Below are 19,312 nucleotides of genomic sequence, written 5' to 3' on the forward strand. Positions count from 1 at the left end.
GTAAAGAAAGAAGTTTATGATTTAACATTTCGTCGGCAAGGCAAGAAACTAGACGAAGACCAAGAGAAAAATAGGTCGTGGAAGCGAAAGTGAAGGTACGTGTGATTGAGAGTGGAGAAGTCTGGGATTGAGCGGATAGATAAACGTGGAGGGAGGACAGGAAAAGAGGGAGAGGCTTATGTTCTAAACGGACGCAGCCAGGGGTTGGAAAATGCGGTCGATGAGGATGATAATGATTTTGTAGACGCCGAGGTCACTAGTAAATGCCATTATTATCTGAAAACGTAGGATCTGAAAACTGCAACACTTTTAAGTAGGCTGCTTAGGTTTTTATGTTGGTAATGCCATGTAGCGCTCTATATGACAATCCACTGACTGTGCTGTGTGCAGTCTGTAGCTGGTTTGTATGGTGAGAATTTGCTATTGTAGTGTTGGGCAGTTGGCTGTTAACAGCGCGTAGCGTTGCGCAGTTGGAGGTGAGCCGCTATCAGTGAAGGATGTGGGGAGTGAGATAGCGGAGTTTCGAGAGCGGATGATCTGGACGTGTGTCCATCAGAGAGAGTAAATTTGTAAGACTGGATGTCATGAACTGATACATCTATTATGACTTTTGAACACTATTAAGGTAAATACATGGTTTGTTCTCTATCAAAATCTTTAATTTGCTAACTATGCCTATCAGCAGTTAGTGCCTTCAGTAGTTAGAAACTTTTATTCAGCTGGCAGTATTGGTGCACTCTGTACTGCAGTAGTTTGAGTAACGATGATTTTTGTGAGGTAAGTGAGTCATGAAAGGTATAGGTTATTCTTAGTCAGAGCCATTCTTTTGTAGGGATTTTTGAAAGTCAGATTGCGTTGTTCTAAAAATATTGTGTGTCAGTTTAAGCACAGTCATTTGTAATTTTTCTAAGGGGACATTACACACTTATTATTGGTCGGTCTTCTGTAGACAGGATCTTCTTGATTGTAATGTAAGGCGATGGATACGTAAGAGAAATCATGTGGCATCGTTTTTTAGAAACCAATTATCAAGTAATGTACGGCGCAATACAATAATACAGTACAGTCCCTAACAAATATTTAGAAGAAGCTTTTCTACAAGGAAAAAATAATGAAAAGGATTAATTGATGAGAAATTGAGATTTCTTTTGTAGGTGCTTACTTTTAGGCAGAACGTATGAAATGTTGGGGGAGAAAATGGGTTGAAATTCTAAAAACTCAATGAAGGAATGTTGCTGAGACACCTTACGCGGAGTCGCAGGGCCAGCTACGGTCGCCAGTTTTTGGGTGCGCTCTGGAACCACCATTCGACCCTTAACGCCCCTGTCGACCGCCCCGGCTGCAGAACCTGTGGCCTCCGATTCGCCGGAAGACCGGGAGAGGGCGCCGGAGAGGCGAAAGGAAAGGAAGGGGGGGGGGGGGAAAAGGTGGGGGAAAGTGAGGGAAAAAGAAGCGAGGCGACGTATCGTGCTAGAGAAGTGCCTGAATGGATGTAGCACTGGTAGTATCTCCTCTACGGACCGGGCGCGCTGGAAATGGAGGTGCAAGAAATACGGGCCGCTTCGCGTGCACAATGGTGCGCGTCGTCGCCTCCCTCGCAGCGTCCCCGGCCGCTGCCGCTGCCGCAGCCCCCGCACACAGAGCCTCGCTCGCTTTTCGTCCGACTGTCCGCAGACACAACAGCACGGGGCGCGCGTGCCCCGCCCGGGACAGCAGTGTAAACAAGGCACGCCCGGAGGCCACTCGCACCTGCCGTTCTAGTTCGCCTCTGTCGACTGATCTGTATACAGCGCATGCGCGGCGGAAACAGGGCGCCTCTTGCAGAGGTAACAGAAGGAACAGCTCTCGGGTCGTAGCCTAGTTAGCGCTTCTCATCCTGCACAGGCAACCTACAACGCATCGCGGATGATCAGCACCTGGTGCAAGGATCGGCAGGTGGCTCGAAATATAAGCTAAGTTATCAAAAGTTTCCGGATAACAAGTGGTGGTCACCAATCAGTTATGTGTCACCCTTCACCTTCAGAACGGGTTGAATTCAGCTGAGCACACTTTCAGTGAGGTGTCACGTCTGCGAAGGAATGGAACCCATTTTTCCTCAAGAGCTGGCTGTTACGTTGGACTATGGGGTCTAGAGCAATGTCAGCGTTGTAACTCATACCAGAGGGGTTCCATTGGGTTCAAAATGATTCAAATGGCTCTGAGCACTATGGGACTCAAGTGCTGTGGTCATTAGTCCCCTAGAACTTAGAACTACTTCAACCTAACTAACCTAAGGACATCACACACATCCATGCCCGAGGCAGGATTCGAACCTGCGACCGTAGCAGTCGCACGGTTCCGGACTGCGCGCCTAGAACCGCGAGACCACCACGGCCGGCGGTTCCATTGAGTTCGGGTCGGGACTTGAGACAGACCAGTCCAATTCAGGGGTATTATTGTCCACTAACCATTGTCTCGCAGATGCTGCTAAATGACAGAGTACATTGTCATGCTGATGCTATCACCGTCTGCTGACTGTTCCTCTGCTGTGTTCAGTTCTGTAAACTGTATTCCTATCCATTCGTATTTAACACATTCTTAAGCGCAGTAAGGGAACTACACCGTAATCACGGAAAACAGTCCCATACCGTATCCGGCCTCCTTCATACCTCACTGTTGACACTACACGTGATAGTAGCTAATGTTCTTCAGGCATTCGCCAAACCCAAACCCTTCCATTGGATTGCCACAAGAGTCTACAAAAGTGTGTGGCTTACGAGGAGCGCCTAGACCATTGTACCAAATGGTTCAAATGGCTCTAAGCACTATAGGACTTAACATACGAGATCATCAGTCCCATAGATTTAGAACTACTTAAACTTAACTAACGTAAGTACATCACACACATCCATGCCCGAGGCAGGATTCGAACCTGCGAGCGTAGCAGCAGCGCGGTTCTGGACTGAAGCGCCTGGAACTGCTCGGCCACAGCGGCCGGCGCACTTTTTCATTATACAAATCAAATCCAAAATGCTGTAGATTGCAGGGGTTATGCGGATATGCTAAGACGTCCACAAGAGGCACTAGCGTGGAGAAGAGCATCAGCGCAGTCTTCGGACTGTTGACAACAACAACAAAAAAAAACAACTTCATGATCAGTCCAAATACAAACATCTGTCTAACCGAAAACATTTTTAATAAAATTTTCTGAGCTATTATGCCGTGGTCGAAGGAATTTCACTTTAGAACCCGACATTTCGTCCCCATCTGCGGAGGATATTTTAAAGGGTGATCATAGCTTAGTTGAACGTCCGATTTCACCCAGGTTCGCTACTGAATACAGCAAAATTCCGCTTCCGCGAGCGTCCGTGCAGCGGCGTGACGTCACATGTTATGAATACGGGAGCAACGTCTGACGTCAAGCCACTGCGCAGGAGCTCGCAGCAGTCGAATTTTGCTGTAGCCAGGGTGTGAATCGGACGTTCAACTAAGCTAAGATCCCCCTTGAAAATGTCCTTCACAGACGGGGACTAAATGTCGGGTTCTAAAGTGAAATCCCTTCGACCACGGCATAACAGCCCGTAGTATTTTGTTAATTGTGACAATTTCGGCAGTGAAAGTTTACATTTTACAGAAAACATTTTGCACTGTTTCTACGATGACTCCTTTATACGACGCCCTCTGCGTTGTGGGTAGACAGCTACATCCTGAGGTAAATGTCGATCGTAGTTCTGGAGAAATCTGTGAGTCTCGGGCGGCGTGCGGCAGCTTCCCTGGGAGTCCCCCGAGTGGCCAGGGGAAGCCCCCAGCGGGCGCGCGGCACGCAACGTCCCTGCAGCCACCAGCCGTCAGCCACTCCTGGGGCTGCGTTCGCGTGTCGCGTGACCCGCTGCCCTCAGTAGTGTGTCGTCGCGTGTGCGTGGCCTTTCCGCAGACAGCGATACCTGGACGTGTCAACTGCGGGAGGATCGAGCCGCCAAGTCACGCGTCTGGTCTGAAGGGGACGGGGGGCGGCGGTTTTAAACAATTACGCACGTCGCTTGCGTGAGAGCAAGAGCCCTCTGCTGTCTCATTTTCCCCTCTCCTCCACATCTACTCCTCCACACATACTTCGTACAGATGGTTCAGATGGCTCTGAACACTATGGGACTTAACTTCTGAGGTCATCAGTCACCTAGAACGTAGATCTACTTATACCCAACTAAACTAAGGACATCACACACATCCATGCCCGAGGCAGGATTCGAACCTGCGACCGTAGCGGTCGCGTGGTACCAGACTGTAGCGCCTAGAACCGCTCGGTCACTCCGGCCGGCATACTTCGTACAGCTACAATACATTAGGGATGGCGGTTATCGACAACAACAGTTTAACCTGAGTGTTAAAAGCGCTCAAAATAACCGGTTCCTGAAGTAACCGATTTTCGGTTTTTATTCCAATTAGTTCCAGTAATAAATGTAGAAATCGGACAAAGACTGAAAATTTTGACTCGCTCAGTTTCAAGAAGCTCAGAATCAAAATATTAAATTAAATCGGCAAATAAAAAGAAAAGTTATTCCGACCACCGTTGGCTGCTTTTTGCGCAAGGCGATAAATGGCTGAGTTCTACAGAAAGTAAACAGTATTCTTCTGTCGATTCTCATTTTTTTTTGAAATTGTGCTAAAATCATGTTGTAATCGAGGTTCATACAACTATTTAGGCATTACTAATAGTCACAGCTAAACGGTGAAAACTGAGGTTCAACAACTCAATTTTTCATGTTAATTTGTCCGTTTTCAAGGGCAATAAGCATAAAAAAGGCTTATTACGCAGACACAGGGAACAAATCGGCTACTTCCAGTTTTTATTGTAAACTATAAGTGAATTGTTAAGTTATGAGATTCCTCGCAATATGATGTCGCAAGTTAGCTGTGATTCCTCCCGTTCTTAATACTTTAAAGGGAATAGAGCACTGTACTTCATTGCCACCGCGCTTCTTAAAATCCTTGCAAACTAGCGATGTCGCCATTTTGTACTACGACAGCGTGAAACTATGGGGACCAGAATGGGGAAAGCCTTGCGTACTACCCAATAGGCAACGCCACATGGTAACAGCTACATTATGTCATATGTTTTTTGCACGTTTCTGTCGGCATTGTTATTAAAATACCAATGATCGCTTTTCCCATTTTTTAAATAATGCAGTATTTCAAAGCAAAGAAAATTTAACGAAAAAAATTAATTTTTAAAATAAGGTTTATTGGAAAATTGTAAGAAGTTAGTGTTAAGAATGCTGGACGCAGTTTGCGATTTTCTAGCAGTGAACCAGTCGTGTCACCACAGCTGAACGTCTATGGTCCATCGTTCGAAAAGTGCTGCGAACAACTGTGAAAAGGTGTCCGCACTCACCACCATTTGCAACGTGGCTTTCGAGTAGACTCTGCTCTTATGTTTCTCGTAAGGGTTGAAGTTGATGACAAGACGCCCTGAAACATTTTGTGGAATGATGATGCACACTTTACGCTCGCTGGGGCAATGAACACCCAGAATTGTCGGACTCTGGGATCGTCACCACCAAAGAATGTTCATGAAGTTTCCTTGAATAATGAACAATTCACTGTGTGAAGTGTCTTTTCTACACCGTTCATGATTTGTCTATTTTTCTTTGACGAACTCGGACCTCAAGGACCAAGGACATGCAGCGCGATCGGCATGCTTACTGTCATCTGCTTCACCAACACGTGTTCTCTCCTTTACGAGAGAGAGATGCCTTGAACTCTGTTGCTTTTATACAGATCACTTGGTTATTCCGTAATACATTTGTAGAAAACCGAATCATTGTCCGATATTTACAAACTGCCTAATCACCAATGTTGTTGTTGTTGTTGTTGTGGTCTTCAGTCCTGAGACTGGTTTGATGCATCTCTCCACGCTACTCTATCCTGTGCAAGCTTCTTCATCTCCCAGAACCCACTGCAACCCACATCCTTCTGAATCTGCTTAGTGTAGTCATCTCTTGGTCTCCCTCTACGATTTTTACCCTCTACGCTGCCCTCCACTACTAAATTGGTGATCCCTTGATGCTTCAGAACATGTCCTACCAACCGATCCCTTCTTCTGGTCAAGTTGTGTCACAAACTTCTCTTCTCCCCAATCCTATTCAATATGTCCTCATTAGTTATGTGATCTACCTATCTAATCTTCAGCATTCTTCTGTAGCACCACATTTCGAAAGCTTCTATTCTCTTCTTGTCCAAACTATTTATCGTCCATGCTTCACTTCCATACATGGCTACACTCCATACAAATACTTTCAGAAATGACTTCCTGACACTTAAATCTATACTCGATGTTAACAAATTTCTCTTCTTCAGATACGCTTTCCTTGCCATTGCCAGTCTACATTTTATATCCTCTCTACTTTGACCATCATCAGTTATTTTGCTCCCCAAATAGCAAAACTCCTTTACTACTTTAAGTGTCCCATTTCCTAATCTAATTCCCTCAGCATCACCCGACTTAATTCGACTACATTCCATTATCCTCGTTTTGCTGTTGTTGATGTTCATCCTATATCCTCCTTTCAAGACACTATCCAATCCGTTCAACTGCTCTTCCAAGTCCTTTGCTGTCTCTGACAGAATTACGATGTCATCGGCGAACCTCAAAGTTTTTATTTCTTCTCCATGGATTTTAATACCTACTCCAAATTTTTCTTTTGTTTCCTTTACTGCTTGCTCAATATACAGATTGAATAACATCGGGGAGAGACTACAACCCTGTCTCACTCCCTTGCCAACCACTGCTTCCCTTTCATGTCCCTAGACTCTTATAACTGCCATCTGGTTTCTGTACAAATTGTAAATACCCTGTCGCTCCCTATATTTCACCCCTGCCACCTTCAGAATTTGAAAGAGAGTATTCCAGCCAACATTGTCAAAAGCTTTCTCTAAGTCTACAAATGCTAGAAACGTAGGTTTGCCTTTCCTTAATCTAGCTTCTAAGATAAGTCGTAGGGTCAGTATTGCCTCACGTGTTCCAACATTTCTACGGAATCCAAACTGATCTTCCCCGAGGTCGGCTTCTACTAGTTTTTCCATTCGTCTGTAAAGAATTCGCGTTAGTATTTTGCAGCTGTGACTTATTAAACTGATAGTTCGGTAATTTTCACATCTGTCAACACCTGCTTTCTTTGGGATTGGAATTATTATATTCTTCTTGAAGTCTGAGGGTATTTCGCCTGTCTCATACATCTTGCTCACCAGATGGTAGAGTTTTGTCAGGACTGGCTCTCCCAAGGCCGTCAATAGTTCCAATGGAATTTTGTCTACTCCGGGGGCCTTGTTTCGACTCAGGTCTTTCAGTGCTCTGTCAAACTCTTCACGTAGTATCGTATCTCCCATTTCGTCTTCATCTACATCCTCTTCCATTTCCATAATATTGTCCTCATGTACATCGCCCTTGTATAGACCCTCTATATACTCCTTCCAGCTTTCTGCTTTCCCTTCTTTGCTTAAAACTGGGTTTCCATCCGAGCTCTTGATGTTCATAACATAACATTTGAATTATCTCATTTGGAAATTACAATGTGGTTCTTTCAACGGTCTGTTCGTTACTTCCCATTCGCATTTCCCTATAAATGTTGCAACACAGTTTCAGTGCCCTACGGTCACATGTTTTTCGTGTGAGCCCTCTCAAGTAGCGAAAGTTTGGTTATAATCACCCTGTACGTTTAATTTTCCTTGGACTGTTTTGGTGCTAAAGAAGTTTTTATTGGAGGCGTGGCCTACAATCGTAAGTAATGGCCTATTATGAGTCGTAGGACTCGGTCTTACCCGCTTAGGATATGTAACGGAGCAGAAACCGCCTCCAAATAGGGACAGGCTCTGAGCTCTCTGCAAGAGAAAGCGGCGTTCGGCTTGAACTGTAATGGATGGGCCTACCCGCGCACTACATCATGCAAGGGGGTTCGCACGCAGCAGTTTTAAGGAACCGGGTTGCGATTAATAACGCTGTTCTGCTTCGGCTGTGACGAATGCGCCACGGAATGACACCGTGATGAATTAGCGCTATTCTTCTGTCGCACTGCGAGCATAATTTACGAGTTGGTTGCAGCGAGTCGGCGTTTTGCGGGCCCCGAGTGAGGTCTTCCTTCCCCTGCACAGTTCTCACGCTCTGGCATGACCTTTAGCCTCGCTCTGTTGCTATCCCTCGGCTCACTATTAAAATATTCTCTAGAGAGACAGCGTGCGTTGTTACGGTTCAACAGACAGCGCTACAGGCTAAAACAAAAACGACCCGGATATGGGTTCCTCGTTGGTACTTTTACTGTCACAGTTTGAGGACCACGAACTTCTATGACCTGCGCTCAGTGTGCCAGACACGCAAGCCTGAGTCTCCCATATTACTGTTTTCCTTCTGCTTGCTAGCTCACTTTCATTCTGAATAAATATCTTTAGTCTTGGAATCCATAACAAGTTCCTGTGCCTACCTTAACTACATCTGTCATATGTAATGATTTGATTTGATTTGTTGCTCATTTAGAGACCTATTGCCTTACATTTTGTAAAAGGTCGTTCATTTTACAGCTTTTCATGTAGATTACAAAACATATTCCATATCACAAACAGCAATTATTGCTTTCAGCAGTTACAATGGAAGTGATAACAAGTTAAAAATAAATTAGAAATTGAAAGAAAAAAACAACAAAATTATTCAAATTTTAAGAAGATATGTCATATGTACTGCCGAGGCGTCGTGTGGTATGCTCTATGAATATCCTTGTTTTATGTAGAGTAACGGAAGAACTGACGCGACCAGTGATTGTATAAATTCAGTTTTACTTGTCAGACTGGCGATTCCACTGATATGCGAAAGAAGGTCTTACATATTGTGCCACTGATTTCCAACAGATCTTCAATGTCCACAGCTCGTGGTCGTGCGGTAGCGTTCTCGCTTCCCACGCCCGGGTTCGATTCCCGGCGGGGTCAGGGATTTTCTCTGCCTCGTGATGAATGGGTGTTGTGTGCTGTCCTTAGGTTAGTTAGGTTTAAGTAGTTCTAAGTTCTAGGGACTGCTGACCATAGATGTTAAGTCCCATAGTGCTTAGAGCCATTTGAACCAGATCTTCAATCCATTAAACACGAATAACGGCGCTATACACATTGTAAGTAACGGTCCAATGATTTCGGCTGAATTAAATTCACAATTTAATTCTTAGGTTTTTGAATCGAAGCTGCTACTGCTCAGAACAGATATAATGTACTGACAGTATATACTTTTTGAACTGTTGTTGCACAATGTTTGCGAGATACTTTAGTTATTTCATTCCCAGTTCATTTGACACTTTCCACTCAGCTGTAGTCATGTTATTACTATCTTGAAGGAAGCGGATAATCAGTAAGAAGCAGACTGTTAGTAATAGACCGCTGCTGCCTCTTTCTAAGCAGCAACAGTCTCATTAACATTTTGTCACTTGCTATTATTAACTTCGTCCAGTGCAGTATATATTATCAAGAAAAGTATATATTTGTGACTAGTTCAGTGTTGGCCGCTATGTATTATTCTGGACAACTGAACGCTAGGTTTGTCAGGATGTATCTTCCTAGAACGATAATCGATGTATTTTAAGGGCCAATACGTTTCTGAGCCGGACACGGCATTTGTGGACAAAGCCACGGACCAGCGAACACGTAAGCCCTCGATTCTTCCAGCCTTCCAATACGGCTTAGAGACCACTTGTTTTGTGAAGTACACAGAGAGAGAACGATAGCCGAAACCGCAGAGGCCTTTGGTTTCCTTAAAGCACATGGAACAAATGTTTGTTTTCGGCTGTAGGAGAGGGCTGCCGGGGGATCGACGTGTTTAGCTGCAATGCAATATGCTCCGCCGCTCAGGAATATTGCCCCACATAGTTTGATATTTGCTTCGGGTGAAGCAGCAGTCGGAATGGCGGGAGATGGGTCGGGGAGGGAGGGGGAGGGAAAGAGAGAGAGATAGAGAGAGAGAGAGAGAGAGAGAGAGAGAGAGAGAGAGAGAGAGAGCGGGGGGAGGGACAAGGGGAGAATATTGAGAGGGATCAAGGTAGGCAGAAACATCTGGTTTTATGGAAAATTTGGTTGCTATGTTATTTGTTTTTCATCTTTTACGTGAATAGAAGAGACATTCGCAATGAACTCTGCTAGAGAAAGTCCATACGTACCGGTTCTCAACGATAACTACCCCTTGTTTTTTCCACTAGAATGGTGCTAAAATGACCTCCTAAATACAGGTATAGTACACAAAGCACTCATTGTATTGTCTCTTACCAGTTACGACCTGGATGAGAACGTTTGCTTCAGTATCGGATTCATAGCTGTTCTTACCTCTGTTTGTTCCACTACCATTACTTATTTCGTCCAGCCATTAGCTTGTAACCTAGAGGGTGGGGAAGTAATAGTAGAGCTACAAACTGTGTAAATGGACTACAAGGTACAGATAACAAAAGAAGCAACGTGATCTAATGAAATTTTAAAACCTTTTAATTTTTTAATTTTTTAAGATTTTAAGATGATTTAGAAGTAATAAGAAAGACACACACTTTTAATGTAATCTTGAAACTCTTGATAGCGTTCAAAAATGCTTCAGCTTTATTAGGACGTACTGTTGCGAAATCACATCACGGGAAAGAGAGTACATATATCATACTACTTGTTTATTGTATTACGATGCAGTAGAAGTAACATTCACCTAAAGGTTTAAGACAGTTTTTGACACTGTTGTCATAAAAATATACAGCACTGACAATGCTGTCATAAAGATGGCATTGATATTAACGCTCTTTCCGTTGCTTTAGTAAATGTTGCTAAGTAAGGTTAGTATAACAGGATATCAAGAACTGTTTCTTTCGCACAGCATTTCAAAGTAGTTGTATTGCAGCTTCAGTTGGGTGGACTGGAAATCATACCATTAAAATTTTATTTGTTTTGGACGGTTTAAACCCAGCTCAAATTCATTCAAAGTTTAAGACGGTTAAGAAATGGGTAGCTGAAATCAGAAATGGACGTGCTTCTGGTCAAAATAACCCGTGTGAAGGACGTCTCAAACTTGCAGCTATACACCCAAATATCGAGAAAGTAATTTGATATTGGATGTCAGGCGATTAAAGGCTTACGACATAGCTGAGCCGAAGACGTACCATGAGAAAGAGTACTGTACTGTTTGAATTAACAATTACCTTTAAAGAAGTTTTGTGGATGGTGATAACCGCAAATGTCGAAAGTTCATCATAAATACTCCTCAGAAGTTTTAACGTTTTAAAAAGAGTCGTCCTGATTTGTTTCACCTGTGTCGATTTCACCTACGGAATGTTAGCGGCTAGTGCATCCTATGGTAAGATATGAATTACGTTTTTTGATTACCTCTTAAGAAAATGAAACAGCATCGTACAAAAATTATACAGTATTTCATACCGAACAATCAAAATGCTACTACAAAAGGTCCTTTGGCGATAGGAAGCCAGCTAGTATGTTCACCGGATCTAAGCACAAGAGGTGTACAATGTTCGTCTCTGGAAAATATTTCACATTAATTGAACACGTTGTGGCAATCGTAAATTTTTTTTCAGCTCTCGCTGGATGTTAATTCAAAGATTGGATCTACTCATTGAAAAATAGTTGTACACAGTGCATTGGCTCAAAAATAGATTACCTGAAAAAAGTGCGTTTTTTATCTATAAAATCACACTTTGCCATTGCTGAGCTGTGAATTTTTCTCCTAACTGTCGTAAGTATATAGAACATTACGTTAACTTGCAATAGCAGTACATTAAATCGTCATATACTCCAGTTTTAACACTCTCTGAATCCCGAAAAAGCACCTCAAGTACGAACCCGCAAGTTTCTTTCATACAAACTGTCCGCCGTGAACTAAATTTAACAGCAAGCTCCGAACATCTCTCTAGAAGTGACAAGAATCCTTTACGAAACGATAGAGTTTTGCTGCTGAAATTCATCCTCCGCTCAATTCTGTCGGGACGTGATGAAGGTTACAATCGCCAGTTGAAAACAAATGCAGTCTGTAACAGTGTCATTTCATGGGGGGGGGGGGGGGGGGGGGGGGGATGAGATCTTCAACACAGACAGCTCTGAAAGCCAAGGTCGCTTGATTTTAAGGCCTTTACTCCAATTACTAGTTTCGGCAGAATAGTGCTGTAATTTTCAGACTGGCTTTACAATTTGCATTTAGAAAACGTGAGGTCGTCGACATGGCATGTAATTTTGGTGCTATAGATGTTGTACTTTTACCTTTTATTTATTTGATGACCCATCGGGGAGCATTCTGTTTTATAAATGACAAACAATATGGAGTTTTTTAATTTATTTAAACTTTGTGCTCAAAATGTCGACGACACATGTATGTGAACGTGTACGCAAAGTGTAATGCCAATATGGAGATGACAGCACGATTCTGCTGAAACTACAAATTGGAATGAAGACCTTCAAATCCACCAATCTTGGCTTTCACAATACGTATAAACAGAGATCGGCCCAATAACATGTGTAAGTTATACAGACACCTGGTTGTGGTGGCTCGTACAATATCAATGGGTCACTATAAAACTCTATTAGTTCCATTCTAATATTTTTTCATACAGTTTTCCTTTCCCACCTGCTTTCTCTGTTAGCTATAAATACAGAAATATTTCAGCACTGGATGTTTTTAGAATTCTGTGACGCGTTCCATACACTTCGCATTATCAATTACCTCCTGAGGAAAACTAATCTTTTAATTTATAACTCTGCTTTGAATGAACTGTTGGTAGGGACCATCACAACGCAGTGCTGTTCGATTTTGTTGACTGGAGACTAATTACCAGAAATAGGAGGAACTATATAAACAGCCTGAATAAGAGAAAATTTCTCATGATCTACATCATTGGCCTGGTGAGATACTATTGAAATTCCGTAAAATAACAAATCGAATGTTACCTACTTGTCACGAGTAAGTATTCGTTTTCTTTAGTCGCGTTAGTTAACGTTTCCTGTTACGTCTGTAGTGACTGCGTATTTACGTCAGCTTGCACTGTACAGGCCTATTTATCGGCGTTTCCCCACGAGCGTAATACCTCGCGTTCAAGCTGTCTCTACTCGACGCGGATGGATATTAATGACGCGGTCAAGTTCCACACGTTGTAAACATCCAGCTAACGGCGCAAAGCGATCCTAAATTCCCAATTGACGCATTACATCCTCAATTAAACATCCAGGAGACGACGTTGCCCTGCCACCAAAAGATGTAATAAAAATCGGATGAGTGGAAATAGAACTCTCGTTCTGCGAAAAGTTCATTATGGATACGGATAGTTCTATAAGTTTTGATGGGTGAGTTTGTGCGTACGAAATTATGTAACTTAAATGGCTGTATCTTTTGATTGGACTGACTTAAAATTTTAAACTTTTTACACCGCCGAAGGAACCCTATACCTTAGTATTTGCCATAAATTTCAATTTGATGCCTCAACTCTTTTCTGGGAAAAAGGAGTCTTAACGGGGCAACAACAAAGTGATCATATACGGGTTTAGTTTATACCAACTGAGGTCCAGTACCGTAATAAACAGATTGTTCGAAGTATAAAAGGTGTCTCGGACAGAACGTCTTGTGAAACCAGTGAGTACTCACCTGCTCGGTGAATTCTGTGAGGTCTCGAAGGCTGATATTGTAGACGATGTTCCTGCAACAGACAGAAAAAAACTGAAGTTAGATGTTATAGCTTAACCGATAAACACCGAGGATATTCGAATAATGTCTCGGATTTTGTGATGCCGTATTCTAAGGCATACTATTCTAGAGACTAAAGTCAACCGAACTGTTTTTCTCTTACGTTTTGGAAAGAGAAGAAACGGATAGAGCTAACGATTACATTTTCCAGAAAATACCACCTCCATCTGCTGCAAAAATAGGGGCGAAGGTAAATCTTCAAAAGAAAGCTCTCAAGCTAATGCACTGTGAGTGAATCTGTATGATAAATAGCACTCCACTTGCCAGTTGCATCGCACACAAGAGAAATTTCCTCTCAAAATACATTCCCGTTGAAAATGTGTCGAACATTACTAGTTTTCGTTTGCTGCTGTACGTGTGAGGCAACCATTACTTCACATGGCTACCGTTAACACAGATGCATTCATATTTAATGTACCATTACGTAAGTCGAAGATGACGAGCATTCATGTGGCTTAGATTTGACGGGTCATATAAAACCACCACCTGTAAAAAGTGAAGGAAGATAACGTACCGTCGACTACTTTAGTGCAAGTAGAATTCGAGGTAGAAGTGATAGGGAAGAATATCGATCTTGTCTTTTCATTACATTCAGGCAAAGGACGAAAAGTGAATTTCAGTTGATTATTTTTTGATTACTTGTGCCCACAGTATTTTAGTATTATAAAAATGACAACGTTTCCTTTTATTTCTTACTATTAATTTTTTTTACTATCAGCTACTGTTATTTCGGCTGCTGGCCCATTCTGAAGTAAGAACGCATTACGAATCCTTCACTGCATATTTATTCACATCAAGAGGACAACCATGTCTATATGTTCCAAGTGCATAACAGAACAGGATTTCTCATCATGTACACAAAAGAACATAGTGCAATTTCATATAACTGTAGGAATTCAGGTCTCCCCATTACACAAACAACTTTTCTTTTTAGTGCCCAAACATATTCCAGCACCTTTGTAGCCATCATCAGTGGGTACTTCTCATTTTCTAGGATCTCCTTCACATTATTTTACAGCTGACCAGACTACTGTTGTAGCTTCTACCCTCATTCGCGTGCTCGCCTGTTGTTTGAACAACTACATCCACAAATTACCTTTCTGAACTTTACAAAACAGCAGTGGCTTGAACACCTTGTTTTCACACAATAATAGTAATATGAACATTGTGCTCCGGGAAGTTCAGATGAGACTGAAAACGAGGACAGGTGATACGAAAATAACTATGGCATCCTGTACAATAACGTGAAGAAGGTGTTACAGAGCCTGATACTCTACAAAATAACAAATGACTAAAAAGGCCCACTGCTGGCTGTTCAAAGATGCTGAAACACAAAAAATGTTTTATAACAGTTGTATAAGTCTAGTTACATACGTTTTATTATTTCCTACTAAAATATTAATTTCAAACTTAGGTACGAACGGTGAATTTTTAAACTGTTACTGAGTCAGGAGCACAGTAATAAGTGGTAAAAATTTCTGTACTTAGTAATTTTGGAGAAAAACTGTTTCACTTTCACTGCAGCAAATACCCAAACTGCCACGCAGTTTCGCATTCCAAGGCATGCAATCCCCATCAGAATTATGTGAATGTGGTGGAGGTGCAGAACAGTGGTCTAAGAGGCACAGCAAACACAACCCACGTTTGTCAAGAAAATAATGGAATGTATGTTTTGTGTTGAATACGAGGGCTGGAACTTTAATAGTGGCAACTATTTATTTACAGCTCGTACAAAATACACATGTGTTTCAAAGTTTTACTGACCTTCAGTAGTAGTCACCAACATTGTGTATACCGCGTTGCCAGCGATGTGGAAGTAGTAGGATACTCCTAGCAGTGCCAGTTGTGTTGACAGTTCGAGTGGCGCGGTCTATTGGCCGATGAATTTGTAGCAGTTCTGAAGCGAATGCCGTGAAATGTTTCTTTCAGTTTAGAAATCAAGTTGAACTTACGAGGGCTTAAGTCAGAGGAGTGTAGTTGGTGGTATAGCACTTAGCAACCCCATCAAACAAATCAGTAACAGCTTGCACTGTAAGTGCTTGAGCATTGTCCTGCAAAACGATGGTCAGGTCCTGCAGAAAGTGTCATCACTTCTGTCTCTATGCTGTTCATTTTTGGAACACAACTTACGACCAGCTTAGAGACAGAAGTGATGACTCTTTCCGCAGGACCTGACCATCATTTTGCAGGACAATGCTCAAGCTTAGAGACAGAAGTGATGTCTCTTTCCGCAGGACCTGACCATCATTTTGCAGGACAATGCTCAAGCACATACAGTGCAAGCTCTTACTGATTTGATTGACTGATCGGGATGCTAAGTGCTATACCACCTACTGCACTCCCCTGACTTAAGCCCTCGGGAGTTCAACTCGATTTCTAAAGCGAAGGAAACACTTCACGGTATTTGCTTCAGAACTGCTACAAATTTGTTGGCCAATAGACTGCACCACTCGAACTGTCAATACAACTGGCACTGCTAATAGTATCCTACGACTTCCACACCACTGGCAACTGGCTATATACAATGCTGGTGGCTACTTTGAAAGTCAGTAAAACTTTTAAACACGTATATATTTTGTACGAGCTGTAAATAATTAGATGCCACTATTGAAGTTCCAAACCTCGTCGCACACTGAAACAGTGTATGGATATATGTATGTCTGGGATCTCCTCCTATCCCTAAGACGGATTTCCACAAAACTTGGCACATAAAGAGCAAACTTTAGGAGTATCAGCACTGTGGGGTTCATAAGCTCCTAGCTCCAATAATTGTGGAAATATGGGCAAATGTGTGTTTTTTTAGCCCCTGCTGCTTGGACTGCCCTTCATAACAGGCATGTTGTGTAGCAACAGTATTAGCCTGCCTTGTAGATCTGCTTTGCAGGACAGCCTACATGTCAGTGGCAAAAAATGGCTCTTGACTGTAGGCTGTCCAGTATGGCAGGTGTGTTGTGTTCAGGTGCACAGGCCTGGCTTATCAGTGTGCTTTTCAGAGCATCCTACGCATCAGCGGCAAGAAAACTGTTTTCAAGACCCCAATGTGTAGTCTCCCCTCCACGAAAGGCATGTTGTGCCAGTACGATCTCCATGCTGTGTCATTCTGTTGTCCAGGGGCTACATATGCAGATGGTTATGGCTGGGGGAAGATTGAGATGGATAGAGGAGATGATGAACAGACAAAGGAGTGTGGCAGGAAAGGATGAATAGGGAGGGAAGCGAACATGAGTTTATAGACATGGAGGAAGGGCTGGATGGTATGGACAGAGAGAGTGGGCAAGTGGGAGCAGAGAGAGGGGGAGTAGGAGTTCGATAGGAGGTGATTAATATAGTGAGGTAGGGAGAAGGATGTGTGGGGACAGGGGGGGGGGGGGCACAAGGAGACAGACAAAGAAGAAAGGGAGAGGAGGATATGGACAGACAGGGGAGAAATGGTATAGCGCTGCAGATGCTCACGAGAGTCCCATTCGACACATTTCCTGTGCTGGTTGAAACCTGTAAGGCACACATTGGTGGACACATTTTGCTAAATTTTCTTTTGTTCCTAATGATGATGTGAACATTTCGAAGGCACAATCCGACCTCTGCGGCAATGCTTGCTACTGTGACTCGCCAGTCATGAGCACTGAAGGCACACATCAGCAGGAAATGGGATCGGTAAAGTTGGGTGGTTGTTCCAGACAATGCACCACTAACCAACAACTTCCACCCTCTCCTGACTCTCTTATACCACACCTCGACCGTTGCGAAAGACATGCAGTGCTCTCCGCACACTTGTGCCATTCTTCAAAGAATTTCCTGCACTCCTTCCGCCGTCAGAAAACGCTCTTCGTCCTTTCGTACTCCCTTCTAAGTTTCCATTTCACAACGTTCAGCACTATAGAGTGCAGTGGACTGTCGAAGCGTGTGCGTACTCTCTCTGACGTCACGTGGGCGTTTGCCCATGTCCCTCTAGCAGCGAAGTTGGGGACTCAAAGCTCTTGCAGACAGTTCGCTTCTTCTGCAAGCAATGATACTAAGATTCCTTCAGCGGTTTTCATCTTACGTTCTGTTATGCTTTCCATTTTTAATGCACCTTACAGTGAGGTGACAAATGTCATGAATACCTCTTAATACCGCGTCGGACCACCTCCTGTCCGGTGTAGTGCAGCAACCAGTCTTGGCATAGACTCAACATGCCTTGCAGAACTACTGAGCCGTGCTGTCTCTACATCGTCCATAACTGCGAAAGCGTTGCCAGTACAGGGTTTTGTATACGAACTGACCTCTAGATTATGTTCCATAAATATTCGATGGGATTCACGTCGCGCATTATGGGTGCCCAAAGCATTCGATCGAAAGGTCTAGAATGTTCTTCAAACCATTCGCCAACGATTGTGTCCTGGTGACATCGCCGATTGTCACCCACAAAAATTCCGTCGCTGTTTGGGAACATGAAGCCCATAAACGGCTGCAAATGGTCTCTAAGTAGCCGAACATAGCCATATGCAATGATTGGTTGAGTTGGAGCAGAGGACCTAGTCCATTCCATCTAAACACCGCCCACACCATTATGGAGCCACTACCGGCTGACACAGTGCTCTACTAACAACTTGGGTCCATGGCTTGATGGGGTCTGCGCACACTTTAACTCTACCATCAGCACTTACCATCAGGGACTGATCTGAAACAGGCTAAGGTTTTCAAGTCTTCTTGGATCCAACTGATATTGTCACGAGCCCAGGAGATGCGCTGTAGGCGATGTGATGCTAGTATGACCCGTAAAAGCCAAATTTCGCCGTACTGACGTAACGGATAAGTTCATCGTACACTTGACATTTATTTCTGCGTTCATACAAGCAGTGGTGCTTGTCTGTTAGCACTGACGACTCTACGAAAACACCGCTGTTCTCTGTCGTTAAGTGAACGCCCTCGACCACTGCGTCGTCCGTGGTGAGAGGTGACCACTAAAATCTGGTATTCTCGGCATACCCTCTACGCTGTGGGTCTCGTAATATTGAATTTCCTAATGATTTACGAAATGGAAAGTCCCATGCGTCTAGCTCCTACAACCAGCCCGCGTTCAAATACATTAATTCCCGCCGAGCTGCCATAATCACTCTGGAAACCTTTTCACATGAATCAGCTGAGTACAACTGACAGTTCCGCCAATTCACTACCCTTTTATACCTTGTTTATGCGATACTTCCACTATCTCATGACTTTTGTCACCTCAGTGTACATGTCAATGAAATTTGAGTTTTATAAGGGTTTGATTACTGCCGTATTTTGGAAGTTTTACGCTGTAAAATGACGAAGCCGATCAATAAGGTGCATCGAGTTGTCTATAAGCATGACAAAATAAATAAATAAAACAAATCTGCCCCTTATTCTGCTGCAATTCGATATCTAGGCATGCACGAACCACCACTTCTCTTCTTGTCGAGCAAGTTTCGCCTTAGTCGCATTGCTCCTTTTCGCCCGGCATCAAGGTAGTAAAGTCGATGGATCCAGCCCTGTGAGGAAGACTGGCAGCTGACGAGGGAGGGACAGCACGTGGGAGAGAGTGGGGGCGCGGGCGTCGTGTCGAGGAGTGTGCGGGGGTGGCAGTTGGGGGCG

General features: G+C 43.4%; 1 protein-coding gene across 4 annotated transcripts in view; it reads right to left on the reverse strand.

Annotated features, from left to right (window-relative positions):
• Positions 1-19,312, reverse strand: part of LOC126273184 (semaphorin-1A) — a 1,534,221-nt gene that overhangs the window by 233,872 nt on the left and 1,281,037 nt on the right. For all 4 annotated transcript variants that reach the window (XM_049976700.1, XM_049976701.1, XM_049976702.1 and 1 more), the window contains exon 4: positions 13,619-13,670. In XM_049976700.1, coding sequence (XP_049832657.1) covers positions 13,619-13,670 — 52 coding nt within the window. The remainder of the gene's footprint in view (positions 1-13,618; positions 13,671-19,312) is intronic.

Source organism: Schistocerca gregaria, chromosome 5 (assembly GCF_023897955.1).
Source record: "Schistocerca gregaria isolate iqSchGreg1 chromosome 5, iqSchGreg1.2, whole genome shotgun sequence".
NCBI classification, from domain to species: Eukaryota; Metazoa; Arthropoda; class Insecta; order Orthoptera; family Acrididae; genus Schistocerca; species Schistocerca gregaria.